General features: G+C 57.9%; 2 protein-coding genes across 3 annotated transcripts; one reads left to right on the top strand and one right to left on the bottom strand.

Moving 5' to 3' along the window:
• Nucleotides 1-1396: 1396 nt before the first annotated feature.
• On the top strand, nucleotides 1397-14446 carry MTG1 (mitochondrial ribosome associated GTPase 1). Of its 2 annotated transcripts, none has more exons than XM_074338734.2 (11): nucleotides 1397-1620; nucleotides 2716-2782; nucleotides 5051-5153; nucleotides 6981-7061; nucleotides 7572-7628; nucleotides 7810-7900; nucleotides 9181-9242; nucleotides 9694-9790; nucleotides 9985-10066; nucleotides 13538-13650; nucleotides 13981-14446. In XM_074338734.2, the coding sequence occupies exons 1-11, from the start codon at nucleotides 1509-1511 to the stop codon at nucleotides 14106-14108; spliced, it is 993 nt and encodes a 330-aa protein (XP_074194835.2). In that variant the 5' UTR covers nucleotides 1397-1508; the 3' UTR covers nucleotides 14109-14446. The 2 variants fall into 2 exon arrangements, with proteins under 2 accessions (XP_074194835.2, XP_088647855.1); XM_088791729.1 differs by having other exon boundaries at nucleotides 1410-1620; nucleotides 2716-2790; nucleotides 5062-5153.
• Nucleotides 14447-14577: 131 nt separating this feature from the next.
• On the bottom strand, nucleotides 14578-18280 carry SPRN (shadow of prion protein). The gene is made up of 2 exons (XM_019728334.3): nucleotides 18011-18280; nucleotides 14578-17259 (listed from the first exon to the last, which is right to left on the bottom strand). The coding sequence occupies exon 2, from the start codon at nucleotides 17241-17243 to the stop codon at nucleotides 16797-16799; it is 447 nt and encodes a 148-aa protein (XP_019583893.3). The 5' UTR covers nucleotides 17244-17259; nucleotides 18011-18280; the 3' UTR covers nucleotides 14578-16796.
• Nucleotides 18281-19750: the final 1470 nt, after the last annotated feature.

The following is a 19750-nucleotide window of genomic DNA, read 5'->3' as shown; positions in this document are numbered from 1 at the left end:
TTCTCATTGCTGGTGGCTAGGGCCACAGTGTAGCCAGGGGACCTCCCCACTTTGTGGTGGGCCAGACGAGAGCCAGCAAATGGAGAGATGAGTGCGCAGGGCCACCGTGTCCTGAATGGGGGCCTGAGGTTTTCTGGAGGAAGTGAACAACAGTGAGGCCTCCACAGTGCAGACGGACAGGGCAGCCGGTGAGTCAGGGTGAGCGTGGGGAGCGAGCGTGTTGGGGTGCCACAGGTGATGTGCGGGTGGGTGTGGGGTGAACATGAGGAACATGTCAGGGTGTGCTGGCCGGTGTTGGGGTGAGCGTTTGGAGTGTGTTGGCGCGGCTCCTTATCCTCCTGTCTGGGGTCAAACCGCCCCTTTAACTGTCTTCCCTGCCCCCTGCTCTGAGCTCTCTGTATGTGTGCCCACTGCTTTGTGTCACCGGAGTGGTTTTGCTTGCACACCTGCAAGCCAGATAGCTGTGAGAGCTATCCAGAATTCAACAGGGTTTTGTTTTGGTTGTATGGTCCTGGGGCTAAGAAAGAATGAAGCTTCTATCAGATGCCAAAGGTCTGTACTGTTTACATCCAAGGTTTCATCAAGCCATGCATCTCTGGGAGACATTTCCGCATCCAAAGAGACAAAGGCAGGACCCAGCTGCTTTGTGGGTGGGAGGGGGCCTCAGTGAGGAGGGGCTGGGGGTTAGGTCCTCAGCTGGCATCTGATTCATCAGGCAGCACATGTCACTCAGCTGGTAAGCCACCTAGCAGGGCTTGTCTCCTGTGGTGGGCACTCATCTCTCAACCCTGGGAACGTTTAGCGCTGTGTGTCAGGATGTTTAAGACCATCAAGACCAGAGTACTGATATTTTTGTACTGAGAATCTGAGCATGTTGGAATTTTAGAAGCTTGTTTCAAAAATTCCATTAGTCATACTCTTGTAACCCAATGTGCAGTTGAATAGTTACGTAGACTCCTGACTACATTTACGTGGAGTGGAGTATCCGGACGTCAGGAGAATTTCAGGCTCGGTATATTTACCGATTTAATTGAGCAGAACTGCAGTCAGCATTTGCAAAGGGTTTGTTTGTTACATTAAAATTGGGAGTACTTGCAAAAGAAAAGGCGGGTATTAACATTTGTAAGGTAAATTTTTGAGGTTTTTACAAACTTGCAAACGGAACTGCTAAATTTTCTTACACTTATACTCACGATACGCTGAAGGAAGAACTAGGATTTTTTAATTTAATTAATGTTAATATACCTACGAATTTCTTTAAAACCCTGTAAAAGCCCGAGAAGCTCGAGGCCGACGGGGGCCCCAGATCGGCTCGCAGACCTGTCCGGGTCCAGCCCGGGCCCCGCCCCCTGGGCGCCTGCTGCTCCCTGAAGCAGCGTTGTGCGCACGCGCGGCCCGCGCCCCGGACTGCTGGAGCCCGGAACCCGCGAGCCGGGTCGCTGGCTGGGCGGACGGGTCCGTCGAGGGAGCGGTCCCCCGCGGTGCACGGAGCTCGGGGACCAGGCGCCATGAGGCCGACTCCGCGCGCGCTGTGTAGCGCCGCCCGGACCGCCTGGCGGGAGAACTTTTCTCTGGACGGTCGCGACGCGGCGCGTTGGTTCCCGGGCCACATGGCCAAAGGTGAGTCCGGCGCTTGAGTGCCCGGAGTCCCCGGGGCCGGCTCTTTCCAGCTCGCCCGCCAGCGGGTCGGGGCGTCCCGGCGCCGACCTCATCCCTGACTCCCAGCAGGGCCCTTCTGCCACTTGATTCCCCGCAGCCTGACTTTCCATCTTTCTTTTTAAAAAAGGGACGTCCTGGAAATTGTTTTGAGGACTGAAGGAAAAGGGGGTAGGAGAGCACTGCACAAGCTGTGTTCAGCGGTCATTGCGGCAGCGTTAGAGCAGTCGTTTTTGTGTTCTGCTTAGATCTCTCTGGGGGTTTTTATTGTTTATCCGTCCAAAGTTGGCGGAACGAAGACGTGCAGGACCCGCCCAGCCCGTGTCAGTGTCGCGGTCGCCACCCGCCAGCTCCTGCCCCTCTCACTGCGCCCCGCACACGGTGCCCCAGGGCCCGCGCTGCCGGCTCCGAGCCGAGGGCCGTGCACGTTGGGTGCCAGGCCGGGGCGCCCGTGGGTCGCCGCAGTGTGGATGGAAGAAGTGGGGAGATGTCAGGTGTTTGAGGATGTGCGTAAATGACAGGGCTTGGCTGTGCGAGCGGAGGCTGAGGGGCGCTGTCACCGCTGGGGGGGACGCTGCAGGACAAGCAGCTGTGTTACTCTTGTTGTGTGGGTCGTTCCTGGTTCAGGGTGAGTTGAACGCTGTGCTCTTACAGCAAAGAGAACGGAATGCGGTGTGAGTATGAGTCAGGTCGGTTCTTACAGCAGCAGCACCTCCACACAGTATCGAGGCCCAGTGAGTTGCTTAGATGACAGTATCAATTTTATAGCCCAGATCAAGACCCCTAGGGTTTAAATACTGCACCCAGAGTTGCGCAAGTGTCAGGTGGTAGAGACAGGATCTGGCCTCCGACAGGGGCCAGAAGTTTCCCCTGAGCCACTAGTGTTGAACTTGAAGGGGGCTCCCAGCAAGTGGTTATCAGTTAACCTTGCAGCACTTAACTCCGGTGTGTCCTTTTTAGGTTGTTTGTGGGTGCAACATTCTTGGCAGTTCAGCTTCGATCTTGTCCTACTCTTGAAAGGCCGTGGACGCCTTGTCTCAGCTGTCTTCTGTTTTCCAGGGCTGAAGAAGATGCAGAGCAGCCTAAAGCTGGTGGACTGTATCGTGGAGGTCCACGATGCCCGCATATCCTTTGGTGCGTAGGGGACTGGCATTTATAATAAGAAATGTGTATCTGGCCTTCATCCAGCTCCTGGCACAGAACTCCTAAAACCCTTGGATTTCCTAAGTGATGAGAGTGACAAAGGGGTCTGTTGTTATGTTAATGAGGTGACTTCTGGAAAGCCCCTCTGGATGGGGCAGGTGCCAGGGGAACCAACCTGATATGGGAGGGTTGGAACTTTCAGTCCCACCCCTGCCATCCAGGAGTGGAGAGGGGCTGGAGGTTGGGTTCAGTCACCAACGGCTGCTGATTTAGTCAGTTACACCACGCACTGAAGCCTCCCTAAATCCCAGAGGGACGGTTCGGTTCGGACAGCTTCCGGTTGGTGCACATGTGCAGAGGTGGGGCGAGGTGCCTGTCCGGAGAGGGCATGGCAGCCCCTGTTCCCCTCCCCCAGACCTTGCTCTGTAAGTCTCTTCTGTCTGGCTGCTCCTGAGTTAGACCCTTTTGTAATAAACCTGAGATCTAGTGAGTGAAACGTTTCTCTGAGTTCTGGGAGCTGCTCTGGCGAATGACTCCAACCAGAGGAGGGGGTGATGGGAACCTCTGACCTGTAGCTGGTGCCTGAGAAGCGTGGGTGACACCTGGATTTGCGATTGGAATCTCAAGTGGGGAGGGACAGTCTGGTGGGCCTGAGGGGTCTGATGCCGTCTCCCGGTAGACGGTGTCAGATGGAATTGAATGGAAGGAGCCCAGCTGCTATCGCTGAACTGCTGCTGGTGTGGGGAGGTCCCCCCACCCCCCGTTGGAATGCAGTGGTGCTGAGGAGACCCTTCCTGAATCAGTGCTGAAGGCAGCAGGAAGCATTCCTGGCATGCTACCTTGTTCCTGTCCATGTCCTCTGCCTGGCCCCTGCTCTGGTCCAGTCAGCCACCACAGTGGCCAGCAGCCCCCCTTGTTGTAGTTATTGGCATTTAAAGCAGTGCTGCTTATCATTAGAATTTAAAATTAGAATGACTGGTCTGGGTCCCGTTCCAGACCAGTTAATCAGAAGGTAATCAGCATCTGGTGGAGCCCCCCACCCCCCCCACCCCCCGCCGGGAACTTCACTGGTCTTAGCCCTCTGCCTGTGGCCCAGCTTTGCAACCCTGCCCAGCAGCAGGGTTCTTTGGTGAGATGTGCACTGACCCGGGCTTCCCACCTGTGCCTGATCAGCATCGTGTGCTGACCTTGGTCACCAGTGACTACTTTCTAGACCCTGTTTTGTATTTGAGCTGTGTTTAGATTCTCCTTTTATGAGGAGGGTTTGAGAGTTACCATCTCTAGACTGGAGGATGAGGGACCATTTCACGATTTCAAAGGCTTATGGGAACTTCTGTAATAAAGTACCGAGTGTCTTCACTGCAGGTAAATATGTCAGTTCATACAGTGTCCCATGCTGGTCAGAAGTGTTTACTGGCAAGTGTACATCTGATGATTAAAAAATAATAGCCTTTGGTTATTATTCAGTATATGGTGAGGAGAAGATCTCTCTCTCCTTTCCTATCCAGGATGTGGCAGGAAGCCCTAACACTGGACAGTGGGCCTGTGACAGGGTCTGGAGGCTTCAGTGTTCTGACTTCGCACAGGACTTGTTAACCTGGGGGGAAGGGTGTCCCTTTGTTGTGTGGGTGAGGACACGGTGGCTAACTGGGGACCTAGACCCCGATGGGCTGGGCTCAGTAAGAGATGAAGCCCCAGGCATGTCCTGAACACTTGGACATGAAGATAAGGAACTCCCCTGCTCTCTGTGTCAGTGTCACCCGAGGTCGGTCCCTGGCTGAGGGGCCTGGCAATGATAGCAAGGAGGGGGAACCTTCAGGGACTGTCTTCCTTGATGGGCCCCAGATACGGCGGTGGTAGTTTGAAACACACCAGTTAGGTGGCAGTTTTTGAATGATCATTCATTTTGAACTTACATACCTTGGCAACTAATCAAAGATTTAGTTATGAAACCTTCCACTGAGCTTTGTTGTTTTTGTCGCTGTTGTTCCTGTTTGGAAAGCCTCGTGAGAGCCACTGCCCTGCCTGGCTACCTGTCATCTGAGAAGCAGCCTGCGGCGGCCGGTGGCCATGAGGAGGAGGCACCCCCTTCCCTGCTGGGCGGGCAGCTCAGGCCTCCCAGCTCTGGGACCATGAGACTGCGCTCTCAGCTGCGTCAGTTCCTCCCAAAGGTGGTGCCAATCGGGTGACAAGACAATAAGTCAGTTGGCTGGCAAAGCACTGAAGGAATTTTGCCTTAATTTTGCTACATCCCGCTTTCAGGCCGCAACCCTCTGTTCCAGGAAACGCTGGGGATTAAGCCACACTTGCTCGTGCTCAACAAGATGGACCTGGCGGACCTGAGCCAGCGGCAGGTAAAGGCCGCCTGGCGCACACCTGCTGCTCTGGGCGCCCGTGTCCGGGGACGAGCTGCTGCAGACGCGCGTGGACGTGCCCGGCCAGACTTGCTCCAGCACACCCCGTGTGTTCAGTGTGCTCTCCTTGGACATCTGGTTTACGGTCCAGGTCCTCAGAGTGTGCGTCTCCCGTGGGACGTGCCCGCTGGGTCCGTGCGGCTCCGCTGAGGAATGTATATCCACGTTTAATTTCATTCAGTGGCTGCGTGAGGCTGTAGGCCGCTGGCCTGGGTTCCCCTCTGATGGCTGCATTCCCTCAGGTGTCTGCACTCACCAGTTCCATGGCCTGGCCTGTGGGCAGCCTGCAGCACACCGTGTGACCTGGGAGGGTGGCGGAGGCCCACAGTAGGTAAAGGTGTCTCCAGCGCCAGGCAGGATTAGGGACACAGGTCACCAAGTGCAGGCTGTTTCCTGGTGCCCAGAGGTAAACGCAGCATGAAGGCTCTGCAGTGTGGTTCGTGGAGTATGTGTCTCTGCATTTCTTGCTCTGTTGTCATTCTTCACAAAGGGTAGGTGTCAGGATCTTTTGAATTCCTATTTTTTTCGAGTTGTCAGTGGTACAAAGTTTTTCCGTTTACTGCAGCAGCAAGAACGCGTTTCAGGTAGCTTAGTTGACCTGGTGCATTTGAATTACTCGAAGCCCTGTGGGTTTCCAGGGCGACATCCAATCTCACGCCGGGGGTCTGCTCATGGAGACACAAAGCACAAGGCCTCCCAGCCCTGCTTCCCGGCCCACTGTGTGCTCCCACGTGCTCCCATGTCCACCATCGAGGTCCTCCTGCTGGGAAACGGGCCAGGTTCCACTGCATTTGCAATGTCCTGTTGTCATCACAGGCTTTCAGTTGCTTTGTTAGTTGAGACTGGAATCTTATCAGTGTTTGTTAGATGGTTTTTGTAGAGTGCTGGGCACACTGAGGTTACCTGACAGGGACCCACCGTGTCTTGCCTGGTTGGGAGGCAGCAGGAGTGTTTGCTCCTTCTGTCACATGCTGCGGCTGGGGTTTTGGAGAGGAGAGGAGAAGCCCCCAGTGGTGGCCCTCCATGTACTGGGTAGGGACATCCCAGGTGAATTTATACATTTAAAAGTGTGGCTTCAAATACGTCTTCGTTTTGGCCTGTATCTTAATCTGCACCATAACAAATTAAAAAAAAAAAACTAAAGCGAACAGAATTAATATGATTTTCTTGTTCGTTTAAGCGTCAGTCATACTTTTAGGTCAGCAGCTGATCAAACACTACAATACTGCTTTTCAAAAATACGATTCATACGCTGATTTCGCTGAATGTTAAGACCGGTAAACTTACATTAGCCCTAGTTTATGTTTGAGCTTTTAAAGTATTAGAAATACTTTCTGATGAGATTGGGTTCGGACCTCAAAGTGGATTTCATTTTGTCAAAGCTCATCAGGATACGGAGGGGTAGTGAGAGTCCTCAGTGAAGACCCAAACTGTAAGGTCTCAGTGCTGGGTGTGGCTTCGGAATAACCTAGTTTAGCCTCATTTTACAAGAAGGTAGTGGAGTGGAGGCCAGGTGGGCAGGCCGTGCACTGAGCACTCACCACCATGGGCCCTTCCCTCCTCACGCTGTCCGCAGTGTCATGCTGCGTCTCGCCTGTGCCCGCGGCTGCCCTCATGCCAGCTCCTCCCTGAGTGCCCGGCCACAGTGGCTCTGAGCCCAGAGAGGCCTGGGGAACGAGGCCTGCAGGGCCAGACCCTCAGATTGTGGTGTGTCGCATGCCTGTGTTCTCACTAGCATTTATAATGGGGATGTCTTGTCTCTTTCAGAAAATTATACAGCACTTAGAAAGAGAAGGCCTAAAAAATGTCCTTTTTACCAACTGTGTAAAGGATGAAAATGTCAAGCAGGTAGGCTTTTGTTTGTTTTATACTGTAATGCTTCTGCTTAAATACATTCAACAAACACTATGAAATATTGTACACTTTCATAAGAAGTGGAGTTTTGGAGACGGATTTGCTAGGGGTCCTGGGACGTACTCCTGTCCTGGACCGTCTGTGAGGGGTTTGAAAGAGCAGAGTCGAGTTGTGTGTTATGTCCCGAGGTTAAAAGTAGGAAAGGCATTGGCGGAGTCTGGAACATTCTTCTTCTCTGTTGTATTTGGAGGTTTCACTGGCTGACATGCATCTGTTAGAAGGTGGTTGTAGTCATAGCCTGGGATGACTGTCCAACAGTCATAGCCTGTTGTCACTGCCTGGGACGACTGTCCAGCTCCTTCATGGGGGAGGGACAGGCCAGGGCACAGGTGACCCCCACCACCATAGTGTGACGTGGACGGAACCCTGGACACTAGAGCCCACCACATCTGGAAACTGAGGACGGGGTGGGTGCCCACGTGCAGCACTGTGTGGTTTGTCCAGGTCATCCCGGCGGTCACAGAGTTGGTCGGAAGCAGCTGCCGCTATCACCGAGGAGAGGTTGGTTGGTGGGGCCCAGTGCCTACTGCCAGGGAGCCCGGGCTCACCTGCTAAGCACAGGTGCGCCCGGCATAGGGTGGGCTGTGGCAGCTCCGGGAATGGTCACGAGCCTCACTGCAGGGCTGGTGCAGGGTGGCAGGGCGGACGGGAGGCCGCCAGATTTCCGCTCTCCTGCCTGCAGAATGTGGAACTCTGCATCATGGTCGTTGGGGTCCCCAACGTGGGCAAGTCCTCACTCATCAACGCGCTCAGGAGACAGCACCTCAGGAAAGGTACTGCCCGCCACCCTTATCCTCAGGCTTGCATCTCCCCAAGCTTGGGACCCTGGTGGGACGCGGCGGGTGACAGCCTGCTGTGCAGTTAACGGCGAGGCAGCCATCGTGGTATGTTCTGCACTTAATTGGTTCTCTCACGTGTTAAATGTGTAAAAAAGGATGACTTTGCCAAACATTGGTGATTTTGTCTCTTCCTTAAGTCCTTTGGTCAATTGTACCCAAAGTACTGTGCAGCCAGTAGGGTCTGGTGTCGTCGGGCCCTGGGCCACTGCCTGCTGTGGTCACAGAGTCGTCTCCTGGCATCACGGTTCTCCGATTTCGAGGCACACGGGAACGTCCGCAGCACTCTCACTGTGCCTGCCCTTTTTTCCTTAAGTGTTTTAAAGTTCAAAGCCAAGGCTGTGTTGGCTCCACTTCCCGTGTGAGCTGGTGTCCTTTGTAGACACGCCGTCCAGCGCTGGGTCGCACTCAGCCATTATTGTGGCCGGCGTTTTTGGCTCACGGGTGTGGTTCCTCCTCTGCTCTTGAAAGGTTTTTTTTCTTTAATTGTGGCTTAAAATCAGTGGCATCAAGATGTGCAACCAGCATACTATTTCCAGACACCTCCAACTGAGAGCCTCACCCAAACGCTGCCTCCCCACCAGCCCGGGGAACCTTGAAGTTACTCTGTGGATCTGTGAGGATGTGAGACCTCTCATGAGAGGAGTCACAGGACTGATGGCACTCACACACGTCCCCCAGACCCACCCACGCTGCTGCAGGCGTCAGAACGCCCGTCCCTTTGCAGGCTGGACAGTGCTGCACTGTGTGCGTGGCCCACGTTCGCTCCCCCCCACCCCAGTGCACACACGTGTCCCCTTCCGCTGCAGCTGATTCGGCAGAGGGTGCACAGTCGACTGGGGACACGCCCTGAGTTAGGTCCCAGGGCAGCCAGTGTTCAGTTCAGCCCCACAGACAGGCCTCGGTGGGCGGTGCCCTGGCTGCAGGCTGAGGGGCTGTGTACGTGTCAGGTCCAGGACGGAGGGAGTGGATGCAGGAGGAGCAGCTGTGCTCTGGCCTTCACCGGCAGGCACTTCCTGTGGGTCCCTCAGCAGCTGTCAGAACACCTGTCCAGGCACTGGGGACGCACGTTCCGGAACCTGATTTGAACAGTCATTGCTGTGAGCTGGTGTTGGCTGAACACTGAACGCCAGCCCATCTGGGCTCAAGCGTCTCCCTGGGCCCTGTGCCAGGATTGTGTGTTTCATGTGTACCTGACAGCCCCTTTTATCCTGCAGGAAAAGCTACCAGGGTGGGTGGCGAGCCTGGGATCACCAGAGCTGTGATGTCCAGAATTCAGGTAGGGACCCCGCTGGGCTGCCGGGCCCAGAGCTCTGCACACACAGGCGCCAGCTGGCCCTTCCTATGGGCTGGCCGGCTGGCATGGCCGTCTCTGTCTGTGCGTCCTTCCCTTCACTCCACGTTCGCAGAACACTCGCCAGGTGCCAGGCACTGCACCAGTCCTTACACCAACCTGTGGGGGGACACACTGACCCCCGTTTGCAGACGAAGAAACAGGCGTGGTGGTCAGGGCTGAGCAGGCTGATCCCATTCCCTCAAGCACGGCGGGGCTTCTCCACTCATTCCTCCTGGCAGAAGATGGGGCTGTGGGACTGTTGCTTTTATTTTTTCTCCAAGTGAAGTGGAGCCGAGTCCCCTGGGGAAGCCGAGAGCTGGGTGACAAGAACACCCATCGGGGAGGATCTGCGTGAGGCTTCCTGAGCAGCTGCCCAACTGCCCTTTGCCCACAGGTGTGTGAGCGTCCACTGATGTTCCTTCTGGACACCCCCGGGGTGCTGGCTCCTCGGATTGAGAGCGTGGAGACGGGCCTGAAGCTGGCCCTGTGTGGTGAGCAGAGCCGCCCTTCTGGCCTTGCCGCCTGGCGCGGCCCCAGACCACAGAGCCGGGTGCCGGGTGTCTCGGGTGGCCCCGTGCAGCCCTCATGCACAGCTGCAGTGCATCTGCACGCTCTGGCCACATGTCCTCGGGGCAGGCCTGGGGCTGAGGCTGAGGTGCCCTCACCCTCAGCTGCCTGCCCCCAGGGACCGTGCTGGACCACCTGGTGGGGGCGGAGAGCCTGGCCGACTACCTTCTCTACACCCTCAACAGGCAGCGGCTCTTTGGGTAAGTTGGGGTGCAGGTTGCGGGCCCTCCTCCCACTAAATGAGGTGCAGGGCGTTGCAGACGACAGACAGTGCTCGTCACTTAGCGTATAGGTGGACACGCTGTGACGTGGGCACATCTGTGAAGCCCTTTCAGTCACGCGAACCCCAGGTCGCGAGCTGCTTGCTAGCCCTCCTCCTACCCCTCCCTGCCCACCCCACACCCCGGTGGCTACCGCTTTCTGCCCTCGGCTAGAATCCCCTAGGAATGGGGCCACACCGTATGTGCGCTCAGCACTGCTGCTTCAGGCTCCCTGTGTTGGCACATGTCAGTGGGTCGCACCTGGTCACATTCAGGCGGTAGTTGGTGGTTTACTGTCAGCACGGCGTGTCTTTCAGATGTCCTCTGTCAGGTCAGGCCATCGGCCTCGCCAGAGGCTTGTCAGGTGTTTCGATTTCCCTCAAAGAACTAGCTCTTGGCCTCACTGACTCCACTGTTTTTGTTTCATGGATACACTAAAGTCTGCACTGTTCATTGTGGGCTGCCTTCTCCTTCGCTGGAATTCTGTTTTCATTGTCATTGTTGAGAGAAGGGACTGAAATCCCTGTAACTATTGGTCTGTTTTCCTCGGGTTCCGTCAGGTTTTGCTTTGTGTGTTTCGAAGCTCCCTTATTAGGACAGACACAGCCACGCGGTGATGTTCTTGAGACAATGGGACACCCGTGTCCCTGGGTGTGACCTTCCGCCCTTCAGGACATTCTCTGCCCTGACATCTGCTTGTCTGACACCGACATGCCGCTCCAGCTTTGCTCAGTTAACACGCGAATCTCTGTCTGTGTTTGTCCTTCTTTGTGTTCAATCCCCCGTGTGTCTCCCTCTCTCGCCCTGTCTGTGTCTCCGTCTGTCTGTCTGTTTGTCTCTCTTTGGCCGTTTTTTAGGTTGATGAGACACTTTTTGTGATTCCACCTTTTCCCCTTTATTAGTTTATTATCTATAACTTTGGGAGGAGGGGCCTTGTGGTTTTCAGACCCCTTTTAAGTGACGTTATAACACATCGCATCTCGTAAGCGCTCACAAGAGTGTATATTCACTGTTTTCAGCCTGACCTTTGGGCCGTTGTTGTCATGTGTCTTTTGCATATTTTTATAAACCCCAGATACACTGTTACTCTTTTTGTTTATACAGAGATTTAAAGTATAAGACATAAATTAACTATTTGCCCATCCCATTGTTTTCCCAGTGTTTCCATCTGGTGTTATTTTGCTCTGTCTGAGGATTTCCTCTAACAGTTACTGTAATGCAGGTGATGAAATCTTTCGGATTTTGGCGGTCGGAAGTTGTCTTTATGTCACCTTTGTTTTTGCCGTGTGTGTGGTTCTAGAGGGACAGATTTCTCAGTACTGGACAGGTGCTGCCTGCCCTCTGCACACGGCTGCACCTGTCTGTCCTTCAGTGTAGACCGTTCCTCCAGCGGCTGCTAAGATTTCCTCTTTATCACACTTCGGAGAGTTTATGACGCTGGGTCCTGCTGCGCTTTTGTCATGTTTCTTGTCCTTACATTTCGTTGAGTTTTTGGATCTGTCGTGTGGCTTTGCAGTTTTCATCAGGTATGCATAATGTCCAGCCATTGTTTTTTCCTGAATTTTCCTGCCTCCTCTCTCGTTGCCTCGGGACTGCAGTTCCTGCATGCTGGCAGCGGACACTGTCCCCAGCTCAGCAGTGCTGGGTCTTCTGCGGGTCAGCCCACGCGCTGTTAGTCCTTTCAGTGCGTTCCGTGTTCACCTCTGCAAGTGCAGTTGGGTCATTTTACGTCTTCATGTCTCCACTGTGTAGCCATGTGGCATGTGGTCACAGTAACCACTCTAATGCCTTTGTCCGCTGGTCCTGCCGTCTGGGCAGTCTGATGGGTCTGTCTCCCTGCTGTGCATGCCAGTAACTTCTGCTTGGATGGTAGCCATTCTGAATTTTACCTTTTGGGTGACAAGTGTCTGTATATTCTTTTAAACATCCCTGGACTTTGTTCTGGGACACTTGTTTGGAAACAGTATGGTCCTTTCAGGCCCCTGGGTCTGGAGCGGTGCCCCCACTGAGGCAGGCCTGTCCCCTCCACAGTGCCCATGGGTCATGAGGTCCCCATCTGTCCTTGACTCAGCCAGTGCCGGCCACTGTCCCTCTGCCCTCTAGCGTGGGGAGTGGCCAGTTCCTCTACTGAATATTTTGGGCAGCTTTCTGCAGACTTCTGGAATTCTCTTTCTGGCTCTGTCCCTAGGTCTCCCAACATGTCTTGTCTTCTTGCTCTGCGGGGTCTCGTGGTGCCAAGCTGGACGGTTGTGGGTCTGCTTACGTTCTTTGTGGACTGATGTCTGGTGGCTTGGAAACCATTATTTTGTGTGTTTATGGTGGTTTTAGATAGGGTCCTTCCAGTCCCGGTGACTTAATTTGCGTGGAAGTGGATGTCAGGTGTAATTTTTTCTCTTCTTTTGCATAGAAGTCAGTTCTGCCATCGTTCTGCCATGTTTCTAGAAAACGTAGCAGCCAAGCTCCTGCAGATGGCAGATCTTAGGTGTGTGTGTGAGGCCCTGCCCTGGCCTGTTGTCTCCTGGGAGAGGTCCTTGCCATTGCTGGGGCAGAGAGGTCGTGGGGCTGCTGCTCTCAGAAGTTTGATTCAGGAGCTGCATTTCATAGAACCTAGTTGGCGGGGTCTGGGCCCGTGTCCTCATCGACTGGACATGTGGCCTGAAGCCGGCTTCCTCACGGCTGAGCCCCGCCCTCTGTGGCCACCAGGCAGGTGCCACCACTCCCTCTGCTGTTGGGGTTCCAGAGAAGTAACCAACTTCCTGTGTCACCCAGCAGGGTGCTGTTGGTCCAGGTGTCTCCCGGCTCCTGGGGTTCTGTCTGTGGGGGGTGTTTGTCTCCTTCAGCCACTGTGTCAGCTGTGCCTGGCCTGGCCCTGTGCTGCCTTCCTGTCAGGCCCTGGTCCATGTCCTGTGAGGTGGGGCATCTGTGAGAGTCACCGGGCACTTCTTGCAGTTTTGGGCACTGAGTCAGCCGTGTACCGTGGGCTACAGGCACGCTGGTCAGACAGACCAGTCCATTCTCCAGCTGGAGAGATGCAGGTGATACCGGCTATGCTGACCTGCACGTCTGCCCATAGGCACCAGGGCAGCAGCTCTGAGCGTGTCTGCAGTGGCCTGTGTGCTGACCTCGGGCCTCAGGCCGCAGCTGCCCAGTGGTGGGTGGGGTGGGTGATGCCCATGAACAGCAGTTGTTTTGCAGCCAAGGGCACCAGTGGGGAGCTGTCCCTTAGGGTGGGGGCTGTGGCCATGGCCACGGAGGGGGACAGGTGTCAGTGACTCTGGTGGGCCCTCAGGAGGCTTAGCTCCCACCCACACTGCGGCCACTAAAACCCACGAGTGGTCGCATCATCTGTGGAGCCAGGAGTGACCTCGCAGGCTGGCCTTGGCTCCCTCGGGCTGATGGTGGCTTGTGCAGGTACGTGCAGCACTATGGCCTGGACGGGGCCTGTGATGACGTGGTGACCGTGCTGAAGCGCGTGGCCGTGAGGCTGGGCAAGACACAGAAGGTCAAGGTCCTCACGGGTACAGGTGAGATGTGGGGCCTCAGCCGGCCGGGTTTAGGGGACCAGCCCATCGAGCAGGCCTGGCTGTCTGGCGGGGACATTGTGGGGATACCCGAGTGAAGGTTCTGGAGAGGGAGGGCCTCTTGCCCAGCCTCCTTGCCGCAGGCCTTGGCGCAGCCTGTCCCATCTGCCCAGGTGACCCACCTGCCCAGGTGAACCGCCTCCTGTGTTCTTTCCTAGTAGGCCCTGCTGCCTGAGCTCCAGGTCCCGCTGCAGGGCTGCTGAGGGCGGTGGGGGGTCCTGGGCCCCCGTGCACGTGGATGCTTCCTCCTCACAGGCCCTCCCATCTCCCCAGGTGACGTGACCGTGGTCCAGCCTGACTACCCCGCAGCAGCCCACGACTTCCTTCGGACCTTCCGCCGAGGGCTGCTGGGCGCTGTGATGCTGGACCGGGACGTGCTGCAGGGCCCTCTGGACCCCTGAGCTGGTCCGGCCGGCGAGCCCTCCCCCCACAGCTGTGCTGCATCCTCGGCCTTCACATCTGGTTCTGATGCTTGGGGCTCCTTTGCCAGGGGCTCTCTGCCGGTCACAGTACACTCAGGTCTCTGCTCTGGTTAGGAGGCTGTGCCCTCCGGCTCCTGCTTACAGGGGACGGGCCTGGGCTGTGGACATAAGGGCCGCCGGATCCCTGAGTGGCCCCAGCGCCTACCCCGCGAGGACGCTCAGTGGTGCTCACTGTCCTTGTCCTAGGAGTGAAGCTGTGATCTGTAACTTAGTTGTAAATTAAAAGGCCCGTCTGCCGTTGGCCTGCTCACTATGTACCCATCGCAGCTTGAAGCCCATGTGTCAGGGTCCCTGTCACCCAGGCAAACACAGGTACAAACTGGTCAGTAACCTAGGGCTGTGGAGTCAGATCATGACAGTGCCCTGGCCCCACAGTGAGGAAGAGCCGTTGTCAGCGGAGTGTTTATTTCATGATGCTCCAAAACGTGCACACAGACGTGAACAGGAGGTTCCAGGTCCCGTGGCAGAACCCGGGACTGGCCTGTCCCCTGGAACCCTAGGGGCCACCCAGCTCACAGGCCAGCTGCGTGCCTGCCAGGAGGGTCTTGGGTGTGGTCAGCAGAGACCCAGGGATCCCACCACCCTGAGCACCTAGCCAGTGGGACAGTGGGACTGTTCCCAAGGCACCTCCTGGTACTATTGTGATGGCACCAGAGGGGTCTGGGCAAGCTTGCCCTGCAGCCTGTGTCAGGAGAAGGGCAGAGGTGGCTGGTTGGGAAGGGGGATCGGCTTCCCCTGGCAGTAGCTCTGCTGTTCTTTCGGGTGCATGGCGTGGCCTTTCTGCAGCTGCCCCAGTCTCCGATGGGACCTCTCCTTCCTGTAGGCACCCCTCTAGGTCCCCAACCGTGTGGCTTCCCACAGCCCGCACACAGTGCCCTCTCCTGAGGACCCACCCTGAGCACCTCTGTCTCTGGCTGGAACCCCAAGCACGGGTGGGAAGGACTCAGTCGGGCTGCACCCCACGCCAGGCGTTCCTGGAGTCGGGGTGCAGTGAGCTCTGAGAGATGTCCTATCGTCTCCACAGTGGCTGACGGCTCCCTGTCGTGCAGCCTGTGAGGGTCTGGCGCCCGGGGAGCCCACGCTCTCCGGCCTTGGGGAGAGCCGCTTGCCCGGGGAGGTGCCCGGAGGGTCTCCCTGTGCAAGACTTTCAGAGTTCCATGTCTGCTGCAGCAGGACGGTCACGCTGCCGCCCAGGCCTCAGGCAGGGCTGGGCCATGGCTTACTGGTCTGGTAGCATCCAGCCTTGTCTGGAATGGACGGAGGAGCTGGACTCACTGGGCCCCGAGAATGCTGGCAGTTGTGGACACGGGAGGCCGCCGGGAGCGCCATCATGCAGCTCAGTGCGCCGGCTGGTCTTCGGAGAAAAATGCTTGGTCCAGGGTTCTGCCGACAGCCTGGAGACCCCTAACGAGAGCCACACAGGGACGCAGAGGCGGCAGGGCTCCCAGGCAGGGCTGGTCTCAGTGCTGCTGTCCGGCAGCTGAGTCCCAAGGCCCCATGGTCCAGGAGGCAGGGGCCCATTCTGGGAGACAGCCCCACAGACTCTGGGAGGCTCCCGCCGAGCACCAAGGAGGTGAGGCCCCAGGGAGCCAAGCCCAGAAGCTGTCCTGCCCGGGATAAGGGGTTGTTGGAACTGGAGGACCGGGAAGAACCCAGGCTCCCTGGGGCTGAGCTCACAGACGGGTGGGTGGCTTGAGGGAGATGGGCCGGCCTCCTGCGTAGGGGTGTTGGGTGCCAGGGCCCACCCCAGCCTTCCTCCAGGCCCTGCTTATGGCCCAGTGGGTCTGGGGTCTGACTTTGGCTCCCAGCCTCCTCCATTTGCACCCCCCCCACCTCCCGAGGGGGTGCTGCTTGCTGTGTCAGGGAGGGCTCAGCAGTGGCAGTGGCAGTTGCCACCCAAGTACAGGCGAGGGCTCTGGTTCCAGAGTGTGAACCTGAGTTCAGAGGAAATGGAAAGTTTAAACAGAATGGTGTTTCAAAATAGGTCCCAAGAAGAGTGAAGTGACTTGTTTCAAGTCAGAGCCCCTGGCAGTGGGGTCACAGAGGGGACACGGCCGTGGGCCCGAGGGCAGGGTGCTCTCCTGGGGACCATCCAGAGAACCATGGTGGGCGTGCTGAGCTCTGAAACCCACAGCCCCTGCTTCTGAACAGGGGCTCAGCACCCAGCACTCGTGCTTCACCCTGGGAGTGAGACCTTGCCTTCCCGGCCAAGTCCTCAACTCCTTTGGTCCCTTCTGGCAGCTTCTGTGCCTGCTGGTCAGCACTGCACACCCTTCAGGTGTTCCAGGTGGGTCAGGGGAGATGGAGTGGCCTGAACAGCCTGGTCTTGGCACCTGTCTTTGGCAGCTCTGGTGAGAGATGGTGGGCAGAGGGTGAGGACCCTAACCTCTGTGGTGGGTGGGGCACCCTGGAGTTGATGGGTGCTGCCCCTCCCCATGGCTGTGGGGGGGGGCTCGGATGGGTTTGAGCAGGACGGTGGCTAGGAGGTGCCTGGGCCGTGGGGAAGAGAGGCCGCAGCTCTTGCACAGATGGCAGGAAATGGCCCAGGCAGTCCCTGTGCAGTGGGGACGTGGGCACCGGCCTGCCCGGAGGGCGCAGGCTGGAGACCTAGTGCTGCAGCAGCCCCAGGGTACCCAGGGCGCCGCCCAGCAGCAGGCAGAAGCACGGGCCGCACGTGGGCCCCGCGTCCGAAGTCCATGCCCAGTAGCTGTAGACCCCTGGGCCCGTCCCGTTGCTGCCCGGTGCCATGTCCTCGTCCTCCAGGCCGCGCTCCCAGGGCCCCCGGACCCTCCTCCAGCCGGAGCCTGTCGCCAGGCCCGCAGCGGCCCCTGCCACTGCCCCGGCTGCCGCCCCCGCAGCTGCCACACGCAGGGAGGAGCCCGTGTAGTGGGACGCCGGCCTCACACGCACCCTGGAGGTCCCGCGCGAGCCCCTACGCGTCCCTCCCCTGGCGCTGCCCCGAGACCCTCCACGACCACCCTTGGCCTCGCTGCTGTCGCAGAGGAAGGCGGCAGCCAGCAGCAGAGCCCAGCATGTCACTGCCATCCAGTTCATCTTTGTGGGGCCAAACCTGTGGGAAGACAGAGGAAAGGGCATCAGCTTCTGACCCAGCCTGGGGTCAGAGGCTGGGGACGGTGGACTGTACCTGGGCATCGGGGCCCAGGGCTGGGGCACGGGACCCTGCATTTTGGAGCACTGGCCCGAGGGGTCTGAATGCCTGAGCAATAGGATCAGGGCTGGGGAGGGGTTGGGAGGGCTCAGCACCTGGGGATTATTTTGTGCCTGGAAGTGGAGTGGGGGCAACGGTGGGGGGTGGGGGTCGTGAGGCCTGGGGCAGGGGGTTTCATATCCTGGGTTGCTCTGGAAGGACCAACCCAGGTCTCCAGGGCTCGGCGATGGGAGGGGGATTGGGGGGGCGGGCCCAGAGGCCACGCTGGGGTGGGGGTTGTGTTTGGAGGACGCAGTCTCAGCGACCAAGGGCCCCCAGGGACCCACATCTGGGTCTGGAGAAAGGACTTCAGGGCGGCACGTGTCTGGAGCGGAACCAGAACCGGGGTTTGGGCCTTGCAGGACTCGCGGGTGGTGCGGAGAACGCAAGGCTGGTGACACTGCAGACCCTGCCCCCACAGGCGGGGACCCATGGCACAATCCCTTCCAGCCCCACCCCCCGCCCCGTGCTCTACCCCTTCCCCCATCGCCTGGCCCAGGGACCTACGCAGGGCCTGTCCTGACACCGCGATCTGGTGGCTCAACCGTCCTCCCAGCACTCCCTCCCCCTCCCCCGCCTCCGGTCCAAGTCCGGATCCTGCCACCGGCCTTACCCTCCGCGGGCCTCTGTCGGAACCGTGGGACGGAGTGGCTGCTACAGGGGCTGCCGAGACGCAGGCTGTGGGGGAGACGGAGACCCTCCACGGAACGAACACCGAGTGCGGAGCCTGGGTCCGTCCTGTGCGAGGCCTCCGCCCGAGGATTGGGGGCGGGCAGACGCTGAGGCTCTTCCCTCGGGAGATGGGGAGAGGGGAGGAGATAAAGGCGGTCTCGGAGGAGCCCAGCAGTGCCTCTCCCTTCCCAGCACCGCTTCCTCCCTCACCAGCCCCCATCCTGTCGCCTCCCCAGTGGGCACTGTGGCCCCTGCCTCCGGCCTCACTCCACCCCATTCCCAGCTACACCTGCCCCATTCCTCATCTTTGTCCTTGCCCCAGGTGGGTGTCCCAGACACAGGGACCACAGAATGCCCTGTGGCACCCTGAGCTGCAGGCCCTGGTGTCCAGAGCTCTGCACTCTGAGACCCAGGGAGCAGAGGACGGCTGTCCAGGCGCAACAGTCCCCAGTGGTAGGCCAGCAGCCATTTCCTTGGCACCCAGCCCTGGCAGGCCCCCGTCCAGGCCCGCGGAAGGGGTATGGGCCCCTCTCCCGCCTGCAGTGCCCTCCAGGTGGCCACTCCCTGGCAAGATCACCTGTAACCCCACTGCCCAAGCCAACAGGCCTTCCCAGTCCCTGCCCTGGGGGACCCTTGCCTCTCACCCGGTTTGTGTCATTTCTGGGCCCTCGTCCCCTCCCACTGTGGACACTAGGCCTCACCCCAGCCACCCCACCTGGGGACACCGGGCCCTCTGATGGTTTTGGGAGTGGGTGTGGGGATCTCGTCACTGCACAGGTCGTGTGTGTGTGTGTGTGTGTGTGTGTGTGTGTGTGTGTGTGTGTGTGTGTGAGTGATTGCTCTTAGCTCCCATCGCATCCTCATGACTCCAAAGGCTCAGAACCGCAGCCCCACATGCTCTCCTGGGCAATGTCAGTTCCTCTCAGTTTCACCTGCCACCTGGGCCTATAGCATCTCCCAGCCAGACCCCTGTTCTGGCCCCAGGGCCCCCCCACCCCCCAGCTCTCAGCTAAGGGCACTTGGCCCCAAGGGCAGGGAGGGCTACTCGGTGACTCCTTTTCCCAGAACTTAGCGGCCACATGGGAGTGCCCAGCAAAGATTTGATGAATAAGTGAATAAATGTTTGTCTTCTAACTTTCTGGATAATTTAGAAGGAAACAGGAAGAAAAAAAACAAACTTACTCTTTTAAATGATAACTACTGTTAAGGATTGGTGGGGAAGCTCCTTGTATCTCAGTCTTTCTGAGTGAGACGGGACAACAGTGTTTTTCAAACCCTTGGCAAGTCAGGGGCTGCAAAAAGCTGGTATTTGAAAATGAGACGGGGCTGCTGGCTGTAGCTCCGCCCAGCTCCCCTCTGTTCTGAGACCCATGGATCTCACAGTAAATAAATTAGCCAGGGGGACTGGAGGGGCCTCAGGAGATTTCCATGTTTCAAGGTGAAGAGGCAGGAGAGAGCCAGCTCATCACAGGAGGGTGGGCTGGCCTCAGGAATCAGGCAGCTGTGATGACGGGCGGCTGGGAGAAGTGAGGACAGACACGGGGCCCATCAGGTCTGCTGTGACTGCCCCGTCCCCTGGCCCCATGAGGGGCCATGACATGCCATGTGGTTCTTCCCGGCCACAGTGGGCCTGCTTCCCAGTGCAGCCTGAACTGTGGTAGAGAGGCCGCTGTCCTGGCTG

The sequence above is a fragment of the Rhinolophus sinicus genome, chromosome 15 (assembly GCF_057876585.1).
Source record: "Rhinolophus sinicus isolate RSI-liver-muscle chromosome 15, RSI-T2T, whole genome shotgun sequence".
Taxonomy (NCBI): Eukaryota; Metazoa; Chordata; class Mammalia; order Chiroptera; family Rhinolophidae; genus Rhinolophus; species Rhinolophus sinicus.
This window is presented reverse-complemented; position numbering and strand designations above follow the sequence as displayed.